General features: G+C 36.6%; 2 protein-coding genes across 5 annotated transcripts; one reads left to right on the top strand and one right to left on the bottom strand.

Moving 5' to 3' along the window:
• Positions 1-534: 534 nt before the first annotated feature.
• Positions 535-5,610, top strand: CEBPZOS (CEBPZ opposite strand). 4 transcript variants are annotated; one of them, XM_088026391.1, is made up of 6 exons: positions 554-580; positions 1,298-1,482; positions 3,182-3,297; positions 4,578-4,622; positions 5,157-5,241; positions 5,368-5,610. In XM_088026391.1, the coding sequence occupies exons 3-5, from the start codon at positions 3,183-3,185 to the stop codon at positions 5,237-5,239; spliced, it is 243 nt and encodes an 80-aa protein (XP_087882517.1). In that variant the 5' UTR covers positions 554-580; positions 1,298-1,482; position 3,182; the 3' UTR covers positions 5,240-5,241; positions 5,368-5,610. The 4 variants fall into 4 exon arrangements, with proteins under 4 accessions (XP_027972977.1, XP_087882517.1, XP_087882516.1 ...); XM_088026390.1 differs by having other exon boundaries at positions 566-580; positions 1,054-1,482; XM_028117176.1 differs by lacking the exon at positions 1,298-1,482 and having other exon boundaries at positions 535-580.
• On the bottom strand, positions 5,247-24,763 carry CEBPZ (CCAAT enhancer binding protein zeta). Its single transcript, XM_028117174.2, has 16 exons — positions 24,575-24,763; positions 21,044-22,545; positions 18,220-18,451; positions 17,481-17,658; positions 16,284-16,372; positions 14,259-14,312; positions 13,595-13,697; positions 13,427-13,495; positions 11,992-12,058; positions 10,505-10,602; positions 9,564-9,621; positions 9,093-9,286; positions 8,613-8,702; positions 6,328-6,389; positions 6,166-6,247; positions 5,247-5,408 (listed from the first exon to the last, which is right to left on the bottom strand). The coding sequence occupies exons 1-16, from the start codon at positions 24,728-24,730 to the stop codon at positions 5,269-5,271; spliced, it is 3,174 nt and encodes a 1,057-aa protein (XP_027972975.1). The 5' UTR covers positions 24,731-24,763; the 3' UTR covers positions 5,247-5,268.
• Between the last annotated feature and the right edge of the window lie 45 nt (positions 24,764-24,808).

Consider the following 24,808-nt stretch of genomic DNA (forward strand, 5'->3'; position numbering starts at 1 on the left):
ATCCCTCTGCTGGAGTTAGCAAATCAGGGTCACACTGGGGAATGTACAGCTTCCCAAAGGAGCCTTTGGGGGGGTGCTGGAGACTTAGAGGAGGATGAATAGGACTTAATGAACTGGGGATCTTGAGCGTTTGCATTCCAGGGTTAGGGTTGGGGCAGGTCAGTTACTCCTGCCTACTGAAACAGGTCTGCAATTCTAACAAGCTCCCAGGTGATGACCATATTGCTGATTCTTGGAGACTATCACACTTTGGGTTGCAGAGTGTAGAAAAATAACTGAGCACAGGTTTTTCGAGTCAGTGTCTTAAGTTCAAATCCAATTTTGTCTCTTGTTAACTCTGTGATTGTAGGCAGGGTATAACTCTTTCCTTCTCTGTGAAATGAGACACTCATAGCACCTATTATGACATAGGTTTTTTGTGAATATTAAATAAATTAACGGACATAGCCCGCAGTCTGGATCTGCTCTCAGTAAGAAGAGCACGATAAAAGGTAATTTGGTGTGGGGCGGGACCAACGCCAGGAGGGGCGGGGCCGTGCCAACCCTTGCGCACGCGCAGTCGTGCGTGTAAGCCCCTCAGGTAAGAGAGCAGGGCTTCTAGCTGGGCGTCCTGACTCGGGCTCTCCACAGAGCGGAGTGGGGCAGGTTTTGTGGGGGCCTTGCTAAAGTTCTGGGATCATACGGAGGGAAGTTGGGTGTTACTATACCCATTCGGCGGGAGGGCGCGGGACAGGCCCGAGTGTTTCCGGGTCGCTTGGCGACCTTGTCGCCGCGGCCGGGCGGTGCGGCCTGCGTTGTCCGCGCGAGTTGGCCGCGGGCCGGGCGGGAGCGTCCGGGGAGCCCGAGCAGGCGGGAGAGCGCGGGGGGCCGCCGGGGTGCACCGGGGGCCCGGGGGGCGGGGAGCCGCGACGGCCTGAGGATCGTGGGTAGCCAGCCTGAGGCAGCTCTCGGAAGCCTCGCTGGTGCCTTGGTTTTGGACCGTGGGAACCTGGAAAAAGCGCTTTAGCTAATTAAACCCAGGGATGCTGAGAAACCTTGCTCTCCAACATCTAGAGTGCGAGAGACCTTGCTGTTTGACGAATCATTTTGCCTGCGATGCTGAGCCGCGTCGATTTCCAACTGCAGTGCATAGATGAAGCGTTTTCGGACGCAACATTGCACCTTTAAGCTTGTGCACTCTGAATCAGCTTCTCAGCCCAGTGTGATGTGAACCCCATGACACACAGCGCTGCTTTTCTTCGAGCCCATTCGAGGACTGCTTTTATTTTATTTTATTTTATTCATTTATTTTAATTAGGATTCATGCCCAATGCGGGGCTTGACCTTAGGACCCTGAGATCAAGAGTCCGTGGTTCCACCGACTGAGCCACCCAGGTGCCTCGAGCACTGCTTTAAGTTTCACCTAAATTCCATCCTTCTCCAAATTCTCGTCTAGTCTTGTTCTTTCTCTGCCAGCTAGTAAGCCAACTTTGTCGTGGACAGGTATGCGTTTGGTGGTCTTTATCAACTAGGCTTTAGTAGTCGTTATAAACACCTTGCCTGAAGCTTAGCGACTTGTAATGTAAAATGTGTATATATATATTTTTTTAAAAGGTAAATGCTGTAGCAGTGTTATTTGTACTTTATTTTTTGAACTCTTAACCTCACCTCCGAACAAAACCAAATTTTACTTGGATTCCTTTTACTGCGGATATTGCTGCAGGCAGGCTTATTTTTAATTAAAAACATTTTTTTCACCCATTGCACATTAAAAATTACCCCAAGAGAGGTCCCTGTATTGATCATGACTTACTTCCTGTCAGGTACAGCATTGTAAACAGCAAAACAGTTTTCCATTCCCACCCACTCAACTGCCTGTTGGTTATACTTAGGTTCTTAACTTCCTCTGCTTCATTTTTTTTAAGATAATAAAGTTTTAATCTTTTAGTTCCCAGGGTGATCGCATTATCAAAATGAGGGAAGGGAATTTTGGAGGGAAGGGACACCTGGTAAAGAGATTAATAGGATAATCCTACAAAAGTAGAGTATTTAATTACCCCACTCTCAGGCATTGTGAAAAGGAGTCAAGAGGGAATGGCGGTGAGCAGAGAGCTGGGATTGTAGAGTATTATAGATCTTACCCTCTCTGCAAAGAGGCAGAGAACAGTATGACAAAGAGCATACATTGGGCAGTATCAAAATCCTGAGATTAAAAAGGACTGGTTTCTCCTGTTGTTGGGGTTAGAGGGAGGCAGAGAAAAACTTGCATTTACATTTCATATATTCAGTAAGTCATATATGCTACTTTTTTTTTAGCTTATTATATAGCCCTTTCCCTTGTTCAGCTTTTATGTTGGGAGAAAGAGAATGAAGACCCAAACCCTTTTTTTGATTAGCTTTTGTTTTAGTTACAGGAAGAGAATTAAGATCTAAAGTCTAGTTTGCCACTTACTGGGTGATGGTGGTCAGTTTTTCTAATGTGGTCCAGGGCCTCTCGTATAGAAGCCATTTGGGAGTTGCTTGCAAATATGCAGATTACTGGGATGCTAACCCTAGATTTGCTGAATTAGAATCTAGGGGAACTACAGGACTGGGGAACTGCAGATTGAGGCCCAGGAATGTGCATTTTTAACAAGTCTTTTGGGTGATGTTATTTAGTTTGACAACTACTATTAGAATAGCAGCTCCTCAGGAACAAGTTGGTTTGTTGCTCAACTTTGTATAAAATGCTTGGGCTGTGGAACATAGTTCAATATATGTTGTATAAATAAATGAAAACTCCAGCTATGAAACATACACAACCACTTATAAAATAACCTTACCTTTGTAGGTACTTAAAAAGAGCTTTCACATATGGTGACTGTTAGATCATATCTTAATTCCTAGTTTGGCTAAAAAAAAATGATTTACCCTATCTATATTCTATATTCTTAGGCAATTAAAAAATCTCAATTCCATAAGTTCTTTTTTACAGTGCTTTTTTTCAGTTTCATCTCCCTTTTGTGCTTTATCCAGTGGTGTCTTTGGTTCATTGTGTGGGGTAGAGATTGAAAACTAGGAATGTGGGACATATCAAATACAAATAAGCATACAGTAACTTCAGGGTTTTATCCCTGAATCATTCCGACTGTTTTTGTGGAAGTGGTATTAAGTTTGTGTATGCTCATTCAGGTTTACATGTATTTGTTATTGTTGAACTTAGGATGGCCCGCACTATGGAACCAGTGGCAAAGAAGATCTTTAAAGGAGTTTTAGTAGTTGAACTCTTGGGCATTTTTGGAGCATATTTTTTGTTTAATAAGATGAACACAAGCCAAGGTAATCCTAATTCAGGAGTTAATGTTTTCTAGAGGGGTGTGCAGTTTGCTAATGCATTGAGTTACTAAACAGCATTTTTAGAGAAATTGCTTCTTCAATGTATTAGGCATTTTGGGTTGCTGGAGGGGAGGGGGTGGAGGGATGGGGTGGCTGGGTGATGGACATTGGGGAGGGTATGTGCTGTGGTGAGCGCTGTGTATTGTGTAAGACTGCACAGACCTGTACGCCTGAAACAGAACATTATATGTTAATAATATATGTATTAGCCATTTTTATGGACCCAAGAAGAAACTTGGTGTTAATTATTGTGGACTTAATGACTCTTCTCCCTAAATAATGTTATTTGTAGACTAGGGAAAATGTTTCACACTTCAATGGATTTTACTCATCTGGGGCATAGAGCAAGTATCTGGTCTGGCTTAATTTGGGAACACAGGTGAAGAAATACAGCCTGCTGCTTATATCTCATTGTTGGGTAGACTGAGTAGTGGTTGCAGAGCTGAGTTGTCAAGTAACCAGTTTCAAAGGCTATCAGAGTTCCTCCTCCGTTATCAGTAACTGGGCACTTAAAACCTTTCCCATGCCACTGGCTGTCACTGAGAGTGCTGTGACACATTCTGGAGGGAAATCTTATATTAGAGCCCTCAACTTTTAAAATGAGGAAGGGCTGTTTTCTCTTTCCCTGGAGCTGGTAATAGTAGTCCTGGGGGTGGTAGCCATCTTTGAGACTTGTCATTTATCCTCTTAAGGTTTTTCACTGGAACACGGTGCCCCAGGATGCTGCTGGATGCTCACAAAGTCACTTCCGAAGTGTAAGGGTATAAAAGAAAACATCCAAACAGTATATAAAAGCAAATTCAAGTTTCTAATTCCGTAACAAGGTAAAATGGAATCCAAAAAGAAGTTTTACAGATTCCATTTTACCTTGCTACGGAATTAGAAATAAGACTCTACCCGGTTTTTGAAGTTGATCTAACTTCATAGTTACATAAGGGAGTTACACATTAACACTGAAAACTTACTTTTCTAAATAAATTACATCATATATACAGGCCAAATTTGAAAAACTCCAAAATAACTATGGGGGGCAACAGGTGAGACAAGTGCACCCTATACCCTGTGCAGGAGAGTTCCTGATTACCAGAAGGGCCTTAACCACATTTCTCATCTGTAGGATTCCTAGCTCATAGACCCTAAAGGTAGCACTAAATTATGGCTCCATGTTTTAATACAATGAATGTCTAGTCATGTCTAATTTTAAGACTTCTTTTTTTCATCAGATTTCAGGCAAACAATGAGCAAGAAATTTCCCTTCATCTTGGAAGGTAGGTTTTTTCTTAAGAGTATAAAGTAATTTATGACCAATTAAGGGTTAAAGGACTTTTTACTTTATGTCAATTTCCAAGAAAAATTACTCTTTATCCCTATTTTAGCTCCTTCTGAGAACACAGGGAAAATTCTGTTTTGGAGATGAGTAGTTACCAGTGGTTAAAAACTTTGGAATGAAACATCTGAGGTGGTGGTGACAAACCACAGCTTAAAACTTCGTCACCTCTGGTTTGCTCATTTCTTGGAGCTGTTTCTTTCTCTGTCCAGTAGTGGTATTAATGTCCCCCTTATGAGTTGTAATGATTAAAAAAGATGACATTATTAATCACTTAGTACAATAATCTGGTATAAAGTAATGCTTAATAGTGCTCATTACAATGATTAGTACAGATGCCAGAGGGCTTGTACGTGAAATATGTATTATCTTTTTCATTTTACCATGTAGAAATAAGGAAAAGAGGTTTGATTTCTCTCAATACAGTTTAACACTTTTACATGATTTTATAAATGACAGCTATATTTATTTATAGTTTATTACAAATCCATTGAACAGTCTGGAATGTACGGAGTCAGAGAGCAAGATCAAGAAAAATGGCTGAATAGCAAAAATTAGGAGTAAGTACAATTTAATTTATAATTTATTTAGAAAACTCCTTTGCTTTTTAATTTTTTGAGTGGTTTTGGCCTCTTTTTGAAATTTTTCTTTTTCTTGATGATACTTCTCACATCTCTGTTGTGTAGCCAGTCATCGCGTTCAGCCTCCCATCTAAGCTGTTTGAGACCTTTGTGGGGGAGAAGAAAGATGAGCACACCACATTGCAGACTCCTGGCCCCACAGAACAAAACAGGAACTTCTGGTCTGCCATGGCTCACAGTCATTTCCCATCCCCTATGCAAATTCCCTGCTTTTGTTTGTTGCTTTCCTTTGGCATTTATTATTAAAGACTACCGTTTAACAAATAAAAGACTAGGAGAAGAAAGGAACAAATGCTCTGAAGATTTTATTTCTCCTGAACACTTTCACTGGCAAAACAGAAGCCAGTAACTATCAATATCAGAATTAAAATGTCTATAAAGTACTTACAAATTCACATTATATAAAAACAGCCTGCCTCCCTAAAAAAACTAAAGTAACTGTGTAATATAAAGACTATATGCTCCCAGAACAGATGAAAAAGCCATTCCTTCCAGGTTATAAGGAACCATTTTATTCATCCTTACTAAAAATGGTCCTCCAAAATATATTTACATCTTCAGAAGTTGTAAGTTAAGGCCATTTAAAAACCTCTAAAAATTTCAAGTTACTTGGGGTGCCTGGGTGGCTCAGTTGGTTCTGTCCGCCTCTTGATTTCAGTTCAAGTCATGACCTCAAGATTGTGGGGACTCTTGATTTCAGTTCAGGTCATGACCTCAAGATTGTGGGATGGAGCCCTGCCCCTGGCTCTGTGCTCAGCAGGGAATCTGTTAGAGATTCTCTCTCCCTCTGTGCCACCCCCCCAATAAATAAATAAATCTTAAAAAAAAATTCAAGTTACTTACTTGCATTATCTTTGTTAGCCATGGCATTCATGCCAATGTTATCAAACTTGGATCCCATATTTTCATCCAATAGGTGGCCAAACTTAAAACAGAGATACATTTATTAGAAAACTCAAAACAATGTGGAATAGCTAACTTCTTAAAGTAGTGTATTAGTCTTACCTCCTCAGCAGATACAAATAGGTTGGAGTCACTGAAATTTCCTTTCTTTTTTTTTCTTGGTCCTAAAAAAAGTATAAGCCTAGATTATTAAATTGTAATCATTTCCAATGATTTTGGAAAAATACACTTTTTTTTTTAATCGGAGTATAGTTGACACACAATGTTATATTAGGTTCAGGTGTACAACAGTGATTCAACAATCTTTCAACATGGTTTTGTAATAAAAAGGTTGCATTTGGGTTAAAATACAGAATTATAATTATCTTCTAGCACCATTAAGTAGCTGGCATTTAAAGACAAGTAGAATTTAAGAGTTAGTACCCTAATAAAATTTCGAGATGACACCAGTGTCTTCCTAACTTTCAAATTTGGCCACTGATGAAGGTTTAACCGTTTTCCACAAAGACTGACTACAAAGTCAACCATGGTTGAATTTTGGAATCCTTAAGGCAAACTGTATATTCTATTTAAGTCAGGTTTTATTCTTTGGTCCAACTGTGAAGAAATTGATGGAAAGTATGTTTATTATGTTATAAATGAAATTTTGTTTATACTTCTCAAAGTGGTTCTCCTGAACCTGTAATTCTGAACACATAAACATTTCAAAATAAACTAAAACATCTATTTTTAATATTTATTAATTTTAATTCACACGTTTAAAATCACATTATCTAAAAATATATTAACTAAAAATACTACTTTTATCCATTTTCACTTTTCCTGGAACAGTGTTATTCAAATTCTTTGCATCTACTAGGGCCATTTTTTAAAAACATCTTTAGTAGGGAGTAAAATTCATCATAAAATTCAGGTGTTTTTAAGGGTATAATTAAGTATGTTTTAGTAAACTTAGTTGTTCAACTATCATCACATTGCAATTTTAGAATATTTCCATCAACTCCAGAAGATCCCTGGTGCCCATCTGCAGTCATGTGCCCTCGCTGCAAGAGGGCTTTGCCTTTTCTGGCTAGTTCATGTAAGCAGGATATGATATGTGGTCTTCTGTATCTGGCTTCTTTCACTTAGCATAACATTTCTGAAGCTCATCCATCTTACAGCATGTATCAGAATCTCATTCCATTTTATTGCTAAATAATATTCCATTATCCATCAGTGAATGTCTGATTTTTGGGCTGTTCCCACTTTTTGGCTATTAATAACAGTGCTGCTACAAACAATCATGTAAAGCCTTTGCATGGATACCAGAACCATTTTTGATAACTAGTTTCTAGAGCCTTTCATTTTAATTTTTGTGCATATTATTCAGGAACTGCATATGATGCTATTATGGAATATTTTCTCCTAAGCTAAAATTCCCATGTGTATACCACCTGGAAAGTTTTTTTTTCAGTTTTCATTCATCTTATAGGTATATAACTGTAACATTAACTAGTAAGCATGGTTACTGCCTTCTTAAAGTTGCCTTAAGGTTTATTCATAAGGCTATCCAACATTTGCAAATGTAGGGTGAACGCTCTTCCCACCTCCAAAACTTATCAGTGTTGGAAATTCCGTGGCCTCCTTTTGTTTTAATCAGTTCTGTCAGGTATCCTTTAATCTGCATCCCAAACTACTGTCAGCTGAGACCTGACACCTTTCAGGCTATTGTCTTCTGAAACAGTACTTTACTATTCAAAATAAGGTCACTGAAACAGCATCTTTTAATATGACAGGCTCAGCAGGACTTAAGAATAAAGCAACATTTCTTTTTGGAGATGATTTTAGGGAAAACTGTCTTATATTTGAGCATATGCTACTATTAAAGTGTGACCGTACATCACTCAGTGGAAGACAGAATCTGAAAAATAACGTTATAATTTATGTATCAGGTAAATCATCTAAGAGGACTATCGTTGTTAGTATTTGAAAGAGCTTGTAAGTTTTGCAGGTATAAATGACTTTCAAAGCATGAAAAAAGAGCAAGCCTGTGAATTTATCATAGGTTTCAGGAATAAAATACTTATAATGCTTTCTACATTTTTATCAAAAAAGTTAAAATTGTCACCTGATAGTACCTTTTTCTTTTATTAGCGTCTTACAAGTGTTAACATTAAAAAGATAATCTCTTACAATACTTTAAAGATGATCTAGAGATAGTTAAATGAGAGGAAGGAAGTTATGAGGAAAAATAATGTGGGAAACAACTTTCACATATTAAAAATAGAAGAAACTGTTATCCATTATAAAAGCAAAAATGAAATACTAACCAATTTAGAAAATTTCCCAAAATGATAATTAGTAACTTTTACACAGCCACTGCTTAGGTTTTAAAGACACTTTCTTACCTTGAAATGATCCAGCAAAGTCAAAATCATTTGTACCTTTTCTCTTGCTTCTCTTTGTCCTGATTTTAGAGCTGACTTCATCATCAAGTTCTATTTCCCCCGCGAAACAAAAACAAAAACATAAACATGCTATTAGGCAATTTAAAAACAACAGAACTGCTATAGGGCTAAGATAAATGATGAATATTTTGATTAACTTTGAGAAATAATTACTATTCTAACAACAACAAAAAAGGGTAACTTAAGAGCTCAACAGGTATTGTCCAAAGAGCCCAATTGTTGATTAAAATAGAAGTTCAAAAATCAACCTCTTTCAGTTCCAAGTAAGTGGGGGGAAAAGGTCCTATTTAAATTTCTAGCCAACCTGATTATTAATTTGAATACAAAGTAATATTTAAGAAATGCTTCAACAGGAAAACTAGCCTACACTGAGGAAAAAAGGAAAATATACTTTTTGCCTTTTATTTTAAAAATGCTTACTTGGAATGCCTTCACTTTCATCATCCAACACGTCCATGAATGCTCCTCCATCTTCATCAATTTCAGTAAATTCTTCATTCATACTTCCTAAAGAAACTTCATCATCATCCAAGTTATCAAGGTCATCATCACTGCCTTCTGAGTCTTCATCTTCTGGGTCTCCCTTAGCACCTTTTTTTTTCTTTTTCATGTTGCTGAAGAAAAACAACAATGTGTAGTAGAGAACATTGTTTTCTAAAGTGTTTTTTGGTGATTAGCCTAATACTAGGCTATTAACAAAGTTACAGCCTAGAACCTCAATTTAATATACTAACATGCATTATAAAGGTCTAAAATAAAAGTACTATATCCATTTTCCAAGCTTATTTCAATAAATTTCTACTACACATCAGAGTCCTGTATTCTGTTCTGAGGAAAACAATTTGGGAAATGCTGAGAAAAGTTTTTTAAAAAACAAAACTGTTTTTTTACCCAGCAAAATCAAGGTCATCCTTTCCAGAGGTGAAACAATTATCATCTTCAAATGTGTCTGTCAGAGAATATACAAATTGTCAGATGTATCAAGGAATAACAAAGTTGACAAGTCTTCTATCTGAACCAATTAACATAGTCATTCTGCTGTTTACGATAAGTAACACCAAAATGACATGATCGGACTACTGCTGATATGTTTTATTCTACATAAGCCTGTGAATATACTGACCTTAAATCCCCAAACTAAAATGGATTCCAGTTAATTTGTTTCTTTCTACAACTCTTTGATGGAAAGAGGGTAAACATCAAAATGGTATTTAGCAATTGCAATCCTTTTAAGTGCTTATTTTTAGTATCCTTTAATCTGCCTTCTTAAAGTTACCTTAAGGTTTATCCATGAGATTATCCAACATTTGCAAATGGAGAGTGAACACTCTTCCCACCTCCAAAACTTATCAGTGTTGGAAATAATACAATGTGCAAAAAAAGCAAACTCAATGTAAACTTTTCTAATTTCCCTTTTTGTTTCAGCCTAAATATAGATTAAAACTTTTGTAGCTCAGTGGATCACAGAGGAAACAGATGAAACAGCAGACTACTGCTACCAATAGTACAAGGAAATTAGGAACAATAAAAATGGTTTCTCTTCTGTAAGAGATTGGATGAGTACATTCCTTAAGAATGAATATATGCCACGTAAATACAAATTTATTTTTCCCTCAAACTGCCCACCCATAATCCTAAATCTTTGTGGAGCAAGTGAGGGTGACCTACCACATGCCACCAAAATATTTTTTAATCCTCCATTGTCATGTGCGTGGTATTCTTACCTAATGATTTTCTAAAACTAAGATCACCCCTACCACTAATATTCCATGGTTCTATAAGTAAACAGAAAGATTATTTTACAAATTAAACAGTCAACAAAAACAAATTACCAATCATCTTTTCAAACTCCTCATCATCCACATCTTCTATACTTTCTTCATCTGCATTCTGTTTTTGTTTCTCTTTAACTGAAACTTTTTTATAATACCTGAAAAAAATGCATGTTATATATTTGATTATTTTTTATTTTTTAAGATTTTATTTCTTAAGAGAGACAGCATGCGTGTATGCGCGTGCATGAGGTGGGGGGGTAGAGGGAGAGGGAGAATCTCCAGCAGACTCCTTGCTGAGCATGGAACCTGACGCAGGGCTCAATCTTACAACCCGAAATCATGACTTGAGTAGAAACCAAGAATAAGACACTCAACTGACTGAGCACCCAGGTGTCCACACTTGATAATTGTATTAAAGGGCCCATTTTCAAAAACTAATGATGTAATGTGTGGTGATTAACATAACAATAAAGGGCCCATTTTGCTATAATCAAAGCACCTATGACCGGTGACACAAGTCTAAAAACAGTTGGATATAAATGACTAAAATTTGTATTTATTATAAACAAAAGTTTTGAATTAAAATAGCAACTTTTGAACATGAAGTAAAATAAATTTCAAAGATTTAGGATTTAGTTTTTCATAAAAACACCTCAAATCATCTTGATTAAATGACATAGTAAGAGGTTGTTTTAGTGTCAACACTAATGTGTTAGAAATAAGACAAAATGTGGCTCTAGATAACATCTAATCACAGTATTTTATCACACCCATTCTAATACTAGGGTAGAGTAAAACTTAGCATTCTGCAGATGGGATCATACCCTCAAAATTCTCACACAAAATATTAAAAACAAACAAACAGAATTAACCAATCAGATAACAATAAGAATACTAGTAAGTTTAGGACTTCTCTATGTAACAGCACAGTGAATTTTGCTAATTCTGCCTAGAGTCGTATTTTGGACAAATTACTCATGAGTTGCTTATCATTATGTTAGACTGATAACAGATTTAAAGCCTGTAAGACAATTACTATATTACAAAAAGTAAGAAATTACAGATTAGGTTTTACAAAGTCAAGAGTCATAAAATTTAAGCTACATTATTAAAAATACCCACAAATTTACTTGTTTTAAGTTTCACTTAGATATGTTAAGATTAGCAAACAGAACGATTTATAAAAATGAGCAGACACATTTTTTTTAAAGCTTTATTTGAGAGAAAGAGAGAACAAGTGAGCACAAGCAGGGGTGGGTGGGGAGAGGGGGCAATGGGCAAAGGGAGGAGGAGAAGCAGACTCTCCAGTGAGCAGGGAGCCAATGTGGGGCTCAATCCCAGGACCCTGAGACTATGACCTGAGCTGAAGGCAGCCCCTTAACCAACTGAGCCACCCAGGTACCCCAATTGACATATCTTTAGATCTTTTCAAGATAGACCTATGTTAATGAAGCATTTTATGGAATCTAAAAAATTTATAATCTTTTTTTCTAAAAATTTAAATTTTAATAGTTCTCCAAAAGAAACTGCATTAAGTGTATTACCTGTAGAAAAATAGTTCATCCACTGGTATTTGGCTTTCTTCTTTTGCAAGGAACTCCTTACTGTTCACTGAGAAAATAGATTAAGAAAATATTTTTATTAAAGTAATCCTTTTTAAGACTACATACAGCATACCTATAATTCTAAAGTCTTAAAATGTAAGGAATGTGGACAGAAGGGATCTTCTAGTGCAAAGGACAATCTCTGGAAAAGTCTGAGTGCAGAAGACCAAGCATTTGAAATTGTTCATTGGCTACAATGACATATATAGCCATCAATGCATGCATCACAGTGAAAGAACATAGTTTTTATTGTCCTCCAACTGTATTCAGGACTCCAATTTTAAAAGAAAGAATTCTCTTAATAATCACTTTAAACTTTTCATCATCTTGGGAAAAAAGACAGTAACTCCTGCCATTCTGGATCAGGAAGTAAAGTTAAACAGAATTATCCACAATTTTACTTAATACTGATGAAAATTAAGGGACAAGACCAACAAACTACAAGAATATTAGTTTTCTCTCTTCACAATAAAAATTTCTAACTCATCTTGATTAAAACTGGATTTGGCTTCTAAGTTCTAACTCTATTAACTTTGGGGGAGTCCATTTACATCTTTGGACCTCTGTGAAATAAATCAGTTGGAAATTAAATGATTAATAAAGTAAAATTAACCCTAGTCTCTGAATGAAAAGGAGCTGTGATTTATTATATAAAGAAATGTTTGCTCTGAATATAGAAACAAGAGTCAGACAAGATGGGTACGCAGTACCCATAAAAAGTTATCAACTAATTTAAATGATGCTCTGTGACAAAAACTAGTTGTGGGTTTTCTGCTAAACCCGTATTAGAGAGCTTAAGATGGTCTTTAACTATAGGGGTGTCTGGGTGGCTCAGCTGTTTGAGCATCTGACTGTTGGGTTTCGGCTCAGGTTGTGATCTCAGGATTGTGGCATCAAGGGATTAAGCCCTTCATCAGGTTCCCTGCTCAGCGGGGAATCTGCTTGAGATTCTCTCCCTCTGCTCCTCCCCCTGCTCACACTCTTCCCCTCAAAAAAAAAAAAAAAAAAAAAGATGGTCTTTAACCGTAAAAGATAGTTACATATATGGGGGGGTCACTAATAAAGCTATAGATGATACAAAAATGGCAAAATGTTGCTAATTGTTGAAGCTGGGTTATAGTTACAGGGAAGCTGTTATACTATCTGTATATTTATTTTGGATATGTTTGAAATTTTCTGTAATAAAGTTAAAAAAATAAAAGACCCAGTCAGACATAGTAAACTTAAGAATGCATACACATTTCTGGGAACAAAAGATGGATAATGTCTCTGGTGCTTACGTTTATTCTGGTAAAATGGAGCAAAGAATAGTACAATTTATGTTATTGACTTGTACTATTCTTGTCAGTTTCAACCACCTAGGCTTTATACTTACCAGGAAGACTACGAATATCCTTCATAAAATGTTTTCTTTTTGGCTGCATCACAATGCTATCTGTGTTTTCTGAAATGTAAAAATCAAGACAGTGTAATATAAAACCTAGTTGTATGCTTATTTATTAAATGTCAACAGTGAAAACCAAATACTTAAATAGAAGCATACCTTTGCCTTTATGTGGCTTTGGATTTCTGTATACAAATCGATCTAAGAATCTCATTAATGTGAAATCTTGGAGTGGGTCCCCTGAATACTGAATACAGTTTCCCTGAAAGGTGGAGGGGTTGGGAGGATTAAGAACTTAACTCAAATTATATATATGCATCCAGATAAGAAAAAAAACAAACAAAACACCATCTACTACAATGCATCAAAGGCACATATATGCCATGAATGACCCTTCAAATATCCATCTCATCCCTCTTTACTTGAAGATTTAAACAGTCATACATATAAATACATATTTTATGATACACTGTTGATTTTATGAATAGGTAAACAACAGTAATACTGTAGGTCATCTATTAACCAGGAACCAAACACTGATGTGGCCAACACAGCAAATGGGAAAGGGGAGGGCAGTCTTTCTTCAGGAGAAAAACCAGAATGTAATAAATAATTGTTGCAATTTTCTAATATCCTGTATTTCTATTCACCACACAGTGGGAAGAATTACTTGCTGTACTGTATTAAACAAGTCATTGGTCCTTTCCAACAGCAGAACATGTTTATGATTCTATGTTGTGGACAGAAAACACTGTTATGACCAATTATTATCTAAAACTGGATTACTTTTTCTTATTTCTTGACTTTAGAATATTAGACTTACCTCAAGGATTGTCTTTGCAAAAAGGGCCACAGAGGGATGAAAATGCTCAGATAGCTTAAAAAAAAAAAAGAGAGGAAAGTCATCTCTTACTACAGTTGTAGATCCAAAGAATTGAAACTTAAGCCAATACATTAAAGAGTGATTCTCAAAATTTTGGTCTCAGGAGTGTTTTATACATTTAAAAGTCAAGGACTTCAAGACTTCCTTAGTTTAAGTGGGATATATCTATTGATATTTACCTTATTAGAAATTACAACAGAAATTTTAATTTTTTATTGAAGTAATCTCTACACCTCCCATGCAGCTTAAACTCATGACCGCATGGGCAAGAGTCGCATGCTCTTCCAACTGAGCCAGCCAGGCACCCACAGTAAGAAATTTTGAAACATTTATAGTCAATTTAAAATAACAATGAGCCTATTATGTATTAATATAAATGTTTTATGAAAAGTATTAGTTTTTCAGAACAAATAAGCATTAGTGAAGAGTAGGATTATTTCAGTTTTGTAAATCTATTTAATGTCTGGCTTAATAGAAGACAGTGGATTCTCATACGTGCTTCTGTATTCCATGTCATTTTTTAGTTGGAAGTATATGAAGACAATCTTGCCTCACACAGATATATAGTTGGAAATAGGAGGGTGAACTGATAACCTTTCACATAATTGTGGATTATCTTCTTTGATACTACACCCAAACTGAAGATTAGTTGCAATATGGAATTTTTTGAAACCATATCAATCAGCTTTTGGTACTTGCTACTTAAAATTAATCGGTCTACTTTGAATAGATCTTTTAACCATGACTTTGTAACACTGTGCATTTAGTCATTTGGAAAATACTGATTCAGTAAGTTACGTAGTTCTTCCATATGTTGGTTACATTATCACAAAAATCACATTGTTAGTATCACCACTGATTTTATCAGAAAAGTTTTTACAATATTGAGGAAGTGTCCAGTTCAAGGTAGTGTTTACAAGACTTCCAAGCTTTTAATTCGGTTAAAAGCTTGAATTTTATCACTAACAGCAAATACTGTCAGCAGTTTTGCTTGAAATAACAGTTTCACTTCATTCACTCAAGAAAATGTCTCCCAAATAACCAGTCTATCAACCAGTCTTTTATGAAAAAGGCAGCTAAGTTTACAACAAACTACACAGGTACTTTTCCCAAGACACGAGACCACCTCATACTTAGGTATGCAGAAGTATGTTATGAATTCCGTCTGTGTATGTACACAGACTATGAAAAAGACATGTACTTTAGGGTCAAGATAATCACTAATTTTTTCTGTTTCATCATTCTTATGTGATACTGGCTTTTTTCCCTGAAGGTACATGGCAGTGAAGAATATGATGGCTCCTACCCTTATCTGCGCTGAGGCACTAGCAGTTTTAGCCAGCATTTCTTTAGTATCATCAGTGCCACTGTTAACAAAGTGACAAAGGCAAGTAATGTGCCTTAGTAGCACTATTAAAGTAGCTGTGACCTTGCAGACTCACTGAAAAGGTGTCAAGGGGCCCACAGGAGTCTGTGAGGTAAGACACTTACTTGCTTTTCCAAAGATACCATAGAAAGTTTATTGGAAATATGGGTTCCTCTAATGCATTTAAAAAGTAATTTTATTTGCAAATAGTTCTATCATCACAAAACTTCTCAGGGAGATCTAATGCATAAAGCAAAATTTACCCATTTTACAGAGCCATTATATGCAGTAATTTACCTACAAAAAGCAAAATTTATTTATAGCCATGTATAACATCCTGATTTTGCATCCACATTATTTAAGATTTGCTACATATAAGTGTAGAAACGTATAAATGTGTAAATTTAATGTTTATCAGGGGCTACAGAAATATAGGTTATAAAGCATTATAGCTGGGTGACATGCTTCAGATTGCTCCCTTATGCCAATTAACTAATGTCTAAATAACTAAACTATATTGATCATATATGAGCAAAATGGAAACTTCAAGCTGTTAAATCCATGAGGGCAAATATAAAGCACTAATAAAATTACTTTACCTTTTTGAGTTCCCAAAGACTTGTATTTTCAGCTCCACAGAACAAAGGGTTTCTACTGAATGGATCGTATGTGTTTAACTGTTTGCCACCTGAGAATAACAACAAAAAATACTAATTCTCAAATGCTTTATTCCTAGCCCAAGAGTTCACTAAAACCACCACCATTAATGTTGTCACCAATAACTATAATATATATGCATACGTAATAGAATTATAATTTTCAACATTCTTAGTTAGCCAGGCATCCTACCTAGACTAAACATTCCAAGCCCCAACAAGAATTAGATATGGTACCCGGGATAGCATTTGCTACTGAATAAACCAGGCAGCAAAAGGTGCCCAAATCTGGGTCAACTGGGTTAGAAGGGTTAAAATGACAACTTAGCCTGAAGATTAAATAGGTCTAAATTCTTTTGGAACTTTAAGTGCACTGAATATTTATTAAATTATGTCCAGGAATAATTTTCACTTGGAACAAGTTTTATGTTATCTTCAAAGAACTTTCAAAACACATTACCACAAACTGTCAACTTTACAATGCACATGTTCATCATCCTTCTAAAGGATTATTCTCAGTTTAGCCTTCAGGGAAATTGATGGATTCTTTTAAACACTTTCCTGGCTGCTTCCATACTTCACAGGCAAACTGAAGTTTGGGGAGATGAAATAAGTTGACCAAGAATCCCATGACAAGTTTGAAGAAATGGATCTGGCACATTTCTTGATCCCCAAGGTTCAGTGTGCTTTTCTTTACAGCTCAAGTGAAGAGGTTGCATTTCCAAAAGGTATCTGCTTTAATTTCTAAGATCAAAATTGCTTTAAAATGTGTTACTATCTATAGTATTATTAATAAGTAGACAAGTGATTTACTATATTAAAAATTTACTTCTAAAAAAATTTACTTCTAGTTCCTGAATATATCTGGTTATAAAAGCTCTACTAAAAAAAAAAGAATACGGAGGATTTCTAAAATGGTACAGTGTTAATTTCTATTAAGATCAAAGGGGGGGGGGCCCTGGCTGGCTCAGTCAGTAGAGCATGCAACTTTTGATCTTGAGGTTGTGAGTACAAGCCCCACATTGGGTGCATATTACTTAAAAAAAAAAAAAAATTAAATCTTAAAATAAAAAGATCAAAGGAGAATCCAATTCCTGTTTAAAAGTTCAAGAGAGCAATTTAAAGATTTAAGAAACTCACCTTTCAAGTTATCAAAGTGCACCCAAGAAGCAGACTCTGACTTTTTTGTTTCCTTAGGACTGTCAGACACAGTTTCTTCTGTCTCAGCTTTTACTGTATCTGTTTCTTTATCTGCATCGGTGAATTTTTCTATGTCTTCATCATCTCCTATGTCGATAAAATTCTCTTCATCAGACTCCTAAAACAATGGTTTAATAACTCTGCATTAATCAACTGGAAGTCTGTATTCAGTTATATGAGGGAGTTTGGAAGATGACCCTCTTATTGCTATAACGGTAAAACATGAAAATTCCATCAATCAAACTTATGAGACACCATATTCTTTTTTCTAAATGTAGGAGAATTAAGTTGAGCCACAATTCCCTGAGACTTTGGGACTTTTTTACATGAAAACATTCAGCCCTCAAATTTCTGTAAAAACAACCCTATGAAATAGGTGCTACTATGTCCATTTCACAACTGAGGAAACAGGTTTAAGAGATCCACTAGCTCTGTAACTGTAACTACCTCATACAATTACGGTTTAGTATAGTACAGTTTACAATGAGTAAAGGGATCAAGCAACATGCCCACCCAGAAAACTGTACACCTGGGACTAACATTCAGGTCTGTCCAACTCCAGGACTCACATATGTTCATGCTCCAGAGAACTAAGTAAGTTACTGTCATTGAAGCTAAGAAGAAAAATACCAATATATTTCAGAACCCACTCGATTTAAAAAGCAGTTGTAAGATATACCGGATGATCGTCTAGTTGACTTCTTAAACCTGGTTTTGCTTTAAGGATCTCAGACACAAGGTATAAAGCTCCACATATGAATGGTGGCATCTGTTCACAAGTAACTTGGAGTAACCTCTTCACAAAAGCCTTCACCCTGCGCAACACGATGTCAGCTTTCAAAGATTTGTAGATAAGATTAAGAAACATAGCTTGCTTAGAACACATCATCAATCCTGGATCCAACATCTTCCTATAAAACAAAAACAAGATCAAATGTTTATTCATAAAATATCTCTACGACCAGTAGTAGAGGCAACTGCTGACCTCATCTTAGGGATAACCTTCCTGTTTATTTTAGATCAAGAGACCTAAGACGTAAAATGGAAGTCAATGACCAAAACAGAAAGAATGATGATCTTGGGGGAGGGTGGGAATATCAACAGGACAAAGACATTTTTTGTGTTTTCTCTTTTCTAAGGGGTTTTACATTCTCTAGGATAACAGCATAATTTTTATACAGATACAGAACCTCACAAGAAAGGCTAATCCAAAGCCAAATAATGAAAACTGACCTATGAAAGCAGTGGATTAGACTGGTGTTCTTATCCTTGTATCACTACCCCCTAGCTGGGGGACCAGAGGCCTTCACATGATTCTAATGAACACAGGTAGAGTAGAAAATTGAACATGATAATTTTAAAATTTTCTCTTTATCCTAGCTGCTGAATCCTAGAGAGGCTCCAACTGCTCTTGCCCTCCAGACATTAGGATATATCCAGAATTAACACAATCCTCTGTATATGCTCATGTGCAATATTACTTCGTATTCTAAGCATTTCTATTAACTTTTTTCCATTAGTACTAGAAATGGAAATATCTGACCCTGTGAAGCATTTTCATATTGCTCTGCATACCCACTTTCCCCCATGTGTTACTTCCATAATTCTGGTGATATTGAGATATCCTGTATTATTCAATATTTGATATTCAATTTTGTCTTCACATTTAAAATTTTCCACATTTTCATCCATTTTGCAATTCATTTTTTAAAACATTTGAGAATTTATATAGGTGTGTCCCCATCATTTGACAGAGAACACGTTCTTGAAGTTTTTGATAAATCATATTTTTGTAAACCATATCATTTGAAAAATATTTTGAAATCATTTGAAAGATAAATTTCAAATATTACAGAAATTCTGTTTAAATGATTCTTAATAAAGCCAAAAGAAATACTGCAAGAAGGCTTAGAAGTCCTTTGAGGAAATCCATCTGAGAGAGCTCTTGGCAAGCAATAATTTAAAGAATTTAAGAATGTACTCCTCAGATAGACTGTTGTGTTAAACACTGAGATATTAAATGGGTATTAGGAAAATATGTTTATGATAGATTCCAAACATTGTCCAAAAAGTTCTCATGACCATCAAAAGTTAAAAAAAAAAACCCTAAGATAGTCACTACTTAAAAAAATTGTACTCTTTAAGAGTTATGGAAAGGACTCTGAGATTTTCTTTAGTGTCCTAGTGCAATCAGCACCATGAGACATCATGAACTCCCAAAGCCTGCAGACTTGGATTTGCCACCTAACTTGGCCTTATCATGTCTGTCTGATTTTGCACAAATTACTCTACCTCTAACACTGGAGAAGTGTTAAGAGGAATAAACTTAAGAAATTCATCGGAGTAATAATAACAATAGCAGCCAACACCTGCTGAGCACTTACTGTGCATGAGGCACTGCTAAACACTTTACATATGAAGATTACATGGGTTAACATACACATGAACTCAGTAAAGTCCCAGTTTTCTCATTTTTTAGCTATGCAACCTTGGGAAGTTTTATAATTGTAACAATAACCCTACAGGATAGGTGCACTCCTCTTCATTTTATAAACTGGGCCACAGTAAAATGGGATTAATCGTGTTTACCAATAGGGCTTTAAAGAGGATTCAGTAATTTGTCCAAAGTTACACAGCAAACTAATGGCTGAGACTCAAATCCAGGCACTGTGGCTTAAGTTCAAGATATTAATCAGTACATTATATTTCTCACAAGATATATGTTATGTAAAATTATTAAAATGAATTAGAAAATATATAGCTTGTTGGTATACTAAAACAGTTCCAAAGTGTTTACACACTGTTCAAAGTATCATCCCTCAATAGGTATGAGTCAGGGCAACAACAAAATTCAATGAACAAAATCTTAATCCCAATAATTAAAAAAATTCCAAAAATGCAACCTTAACCCTCCCTAACAGACTTTCTTGTTTACCATCTGTCTTCCTCAATATGAGTGTAAGCAACTCTAGGGGTAGGAATTTTGTTCACTGCTATATCCAGAGCACTGCAAATGTCCAGCATATAGATGGCACTCAAAAAATTGCTGAATTACGAAATGGCTGTGTGAAGGACAGGGGGAGGAAATGTAGGACTGAGGATGTGAGTGATGGGGAAGGGACTGAAAGAAACTTCAATTATATCTGCAGTTCTAATTTTTTAATATTTGAAAGATTTAAAACAGATATAGCAGAATGTTAAGGTTGAAATATTAGGTGGTAGGATATGGATGTTTTGGGGGAGGGTATTTTTCTGTATTTTAGCAAGTTCTCAAAACAAAAAATAAAGTAACGTATGCAAAATATTTAACATAGTTTTCCAACAGGAAAACAAAGATTAGTGACTTACTCAAAGTTGGTGATTAGCAAGTTGCTGAGGGGGGGCCTAAATTCCAGTTTTCTAAGTTTCTTGCCCCATAGAGGGGCACAGTAGGTGCTGTGTATTAAATCATGTTATTATTAAATGTTATTCCTCATTCACCTATCGAAATGGAATGTACTTACCTATATAATGCTGCATAGTATCGATCTGATATCGTCTGCTGAGAATTCATTACTTGGAAAAGCAACATTAAAGCCTGTACGCTGGTATTAAAATTCACAACGTGCAACACTTTAAAGAGCGTGTCGACCTGCTCCCTCACTTTGTCATCACCAGTCTGGGCATAAGGGTATGCCCTATTTACTCCTGTTAAAAGGGCACTAAGCATTTTTGATTCAACATCTTTTTTCTTGATACAAGTCCGAAAAAAACAAAAATAAAGAGTAATTAACTTATTAGCTAATTCACATTCTTCATGGGAAAGGACCATTTGATTTAAAAAGCAAACTGCGTAATATTGCGCTTTGGAGCTGATATTTGAGCGAAAGAGCAGCCTTTCTACTTCGCCACATACAACTCCTTTCATATTGGGATGTTTACAAAGCAATGTCTCTAACAGATGGGAGGCTTTGGTGGCTATTCTGTTCTGAGGATCTCCCAGTTTATTTACCACCTGCACAAGAAGAGCCTTTTCTTCCTCAGGTTTGTTACAAAGAAGCTCATGAGCTACAACAAGAGCTCGAGTTTTAGTTGCTACTAATGAATCATGACTTAAAGTTTCTAAGACCTGCACAAATTCAGCCACAAGGTGTTTCAGCTGGTGTTCAAAATACCATAATATCAGCCTTCTATCTCTTGAGTCCTTGTTGCCACTGGACAACTGCTCTAGTTTGTTGAAGGGATGCTGGCTGAAAATCCGTAGCTTCCGACTGTCTGGCAAAAGGTCTGTAATGAGTAATTCTTTGAAAGTATCCAAAGCCATGAGGCACTGCTGTTTGCTACCCTTCTTTTTAACAAGGTTCACGAGAGTTTCTACAAACTGGAGTGTGTGAATAGCATCATCCTGAATAAGAAGAATCATGGCTGCCATCCTGTCACCTAGCGTCCCTGATGACACAATTGTCTTCATCCAGGTAGAAGAAGCTCCCTTTTGGTTATTTGTCTTATTTTTGAATAAGTTGATTTCATGCTCATACAATTTCTGAGCCAAGGTTTTGTACTTAGACACAACATCCTGAGACTGGGGTTCCAAAGAATATTCATTGCTGTACTCCAGATCATACCATTTGCCTCCAGGCTTGAGTAACAACGTTTGTCTCTCAAAAAATTCAAAGATGTCCTGTTGTTTATCTTTCTTAACTTTTGGTGTGACACTGTTGTTCTCATCAGAATGTTGTTCTGGCTTCTTCTTATTTTTCACCTTACCGAGTGATGTCCTTTCACTTTCTGCTGCATTTTGCTTTTTATTATCTACTTTAGATACTCTTGCTTCTTTTTTGCTGGCATTTTCTTTTTCAGCTGGTTCATCTTCTTCAACCAAGAAAGCTTTTGCATACTTGGCCAAACTAAGATTTTGAATAAATGCTTCCAATTCACCTTGTTGAAGGTCATCGATTGCTCCTTTTTTGCCTCCATCCACCACTTCCTCATTTTCATCCAAAGTAGCCAGCATAAGGTAATCTTGCTGCATTAAAACATAAGAAAGTTAAAAAATAAATTACAAATCCAAAGTTTAGAAAAACTTCCAAAGTTAATTTGAAATTTATTATGTTTAAAAATCAATTAAATTCAATTATCATGGTATTGTCTGGGCTCCCTGGGCTCCCACCCTACAACCAAGTCAATACTTGATGAATCAAAGGTTTACATGTGAAAAAAAAAGCTGTAATAGAAGAATGCACACCATAATTAAAATAATTTCAGAGTAGAGAAAACCTTTCCAAATGACATAAAACGCAGACCCTTAAAGGCAAAGACGGGTAAAACTATCATTCTCTCAGACAAAAAACATACAAAAGTCAAAAGACAAATAAATTGGAAAAAAAAATACTGGCAACTGATATCGGAGTAATTGGGCTTAATATTTAATGTAAAAGTTCCTACGCATCAGTTAAGGAAGTGATAACTGAAAGATCTGCAAAGGATATAAACAAATGGTTCATAAGGGGAAAGTGGTTTTTAAAAATGTGAAAAGATGCTCAACTTCACTGACATTAAGAAAAATCCAAATTAAAACCACCATGATGCATCCATTTTCTGTCAGATGAGAAAGATAAAATTGTGACAGGTGGGGTTGGGGAGATGGTAGGAGGAAAAGGCACTTTCCTACATGACTGATGGAAATGTAAACTAGCACAACCTCTATGGAGGGCAACTTGCTACCTTCAAATCAAAATACAAGACACACATCCTTTGATCCAGCAGTTCCATTTCTATCAATTTAGATTACATACATGTTCACAAATGTGGGAAAAGATCTCTTTTCAAGTTATTTACTGAAGCATTATTTAAAATAGCAAAAGATTGACAACCCCAACATCCACAATAAATGGCTGGTTAGATTAAAACTATGATTTATGCAGGCATAAAACCAATGACCCAACTTTGTATAATGATATGGAAGAATCTATAAGACAACAAGAAAAAATATGCACAAATATTATACAGCATATTACCTTTTGTGTAAAAAATAACGTGTGTGTTTAGAAGATATAAAAGACACATAAAGATACTTGCTTTGGTTAGTAATCGCATGGTTAGAGATAAAAGCGGGAAAGAAGACTTTTCACCAAGTACTCCTCCTTTTTAAAATAACTTTTTGTAGCACGTGAAATACTACCTATTCAAAAATTAAATACAACACAAGTACAGGGCAAACTGTGAATCTGCCCCCGTAAATTGAATTTCTCCTGCCCCTACCTCTCCCCCCACCGATAGTCTCAAAACATGTGCTAAAAAAGTAAGCTAAATTCCATCACGTATTTGCTCCAAATCTTCTAAGGTTTTGCATCAAACTCCGAGAAAGGCCTATATTCTTACCTCTCTGAGCTCATTTCTTATTACTCTCCCCTTAACTTACTCTGCCTCAGCTACACTGACGTTTTTGTTGCTCAAAGAACAGCGCGGCTCCTTTCTTTCCTACAGTTTTCTTCTCAAACATCTCGATGAGTTCCCCGATCACCTCATTTAAAACTGTTACGCCCTTCCCACTGATTATCTTGTTTTCTTCTTCTCCGTGGCACTACTCAGCATCTGATATACAATATTCAAAAGTTTGGTTACTGATTCTTTCCCTTAATTAGGATGTAAATTCCGAGAGCAGAGGGCTTCTGGAGCGTAAACATGTGCGTGTACTCCGTGAGAATAGAAGTTAACATTCCAACAGCACTGGAGTTCAGAACACTGATGCCACGACGTCAGGAACCAAAAAGGTCAGTCTTCACCGACCTGAGGGAGTGCCAGTTATAGATCAGTGAAATGAGAGGGTCACCTACATCCTAAGAAAGGCCACACCGTAAAAACGTTCAATTCCAAAGGACTCTTCTCTTGTAAAAAGCTGTGGGAAAGAAGTGCGGGAAGCGCAAAGAGCCCATTTCGAAGCTGGGATATGGATGCAGAACGCCCTCCCACGCTGCCGCCCGGGGGCGGCCGGGCTACTCGGGAGACCACTCCTCGCGCCTCTGTTCCCTTGTGCGCGAGTCCGAGGCCATTACCTTGGTGCCTCCGAGCCGTAATACTTCCTCCAGAGAGAACCCATTCTCGGCTTCATCGTTATCCTCCTCGTTGTCCTCGTCCGGATCTTCTACCGCCTCCTCTCCGCGCCAGGGCCGCTTGGCGTGGAACTCCAAAAGCTTCTTGGGGGCCGCCATTACCAGCAAAGCACGCGCAAACGGCCCCACAGCCTCCTTCCGTTTGGCTGAGTGACGTACTTCTGGCAGGGGCGTGTC

The sequence above is a fragment of the Eumetopias jubatus genome, unplaced genomic scaffold (genome assembly GCF_037043125.1).
Source record: "Eumetopias jubatus isolate StellerSeaLion01/CBP00866 unplaced genomic scaffold, mEumJub1_p1.0 scaffold_9, whole genome shotgun sequence".
Taxonomy (NCBI): Eukaryota; Metazoa; Chordata; class Mammalia; order Carnivora; family Otariidae; genus Eumetopias; species Eumetopias jubatus.

What these genes read in the sequence shown, in the direction of transcription:
- CEBPZOS (XM_028117176.1), top strand. Translation starts at nt 3,183, where the DNA reads ATGGCCCGCACTATGGAACCAGTGGCAAAGAAGATCTTTAAAGGAGTT. An exon ending in TAAGATGAACACAAGCCAAG is followed by an intron (nt 3,298 to 4,577) that starts GTAATCCTAATT and finishes TTTTTTCATCAG; the next exon opens with ATTTCAGGCAAACAATGAGC. An exon ending in ATTTCCCTTCATCTTGGAAG is followed by an intron (nt 4,623 to 5,156) that starts GTAGGTTTTTTC and finishes ATTTATTTATAG; the next exon opens with TTTATTACAAATCCATTGAA.
- CEBPZ (XM_028117174.2), bottom strand. Translation starts at nt 24,730, where the DNA reads ATGGCGGCCCCCAAGAAGCTTTTGGAGTTCCACGCCAAGCGGCCCTGG. An exon ending in TACTATGCAGCATTATATAG is followed by an intron (nt 18,452 to 21,043) that starts GTAAGTACATTC and finishes TTTGTTTTATAG; the next exon opens with GAAGATGTTGGATCCAGGAT. An exon ending in AAAGCCACATAAAGGCAAAG is followed by an intron (nt 13,496 to 13,594) that starts GTATGCTTCTAT and finishes TTTACATTTCAG; the next exon opens with AAAACACAGATAGCATTGTG.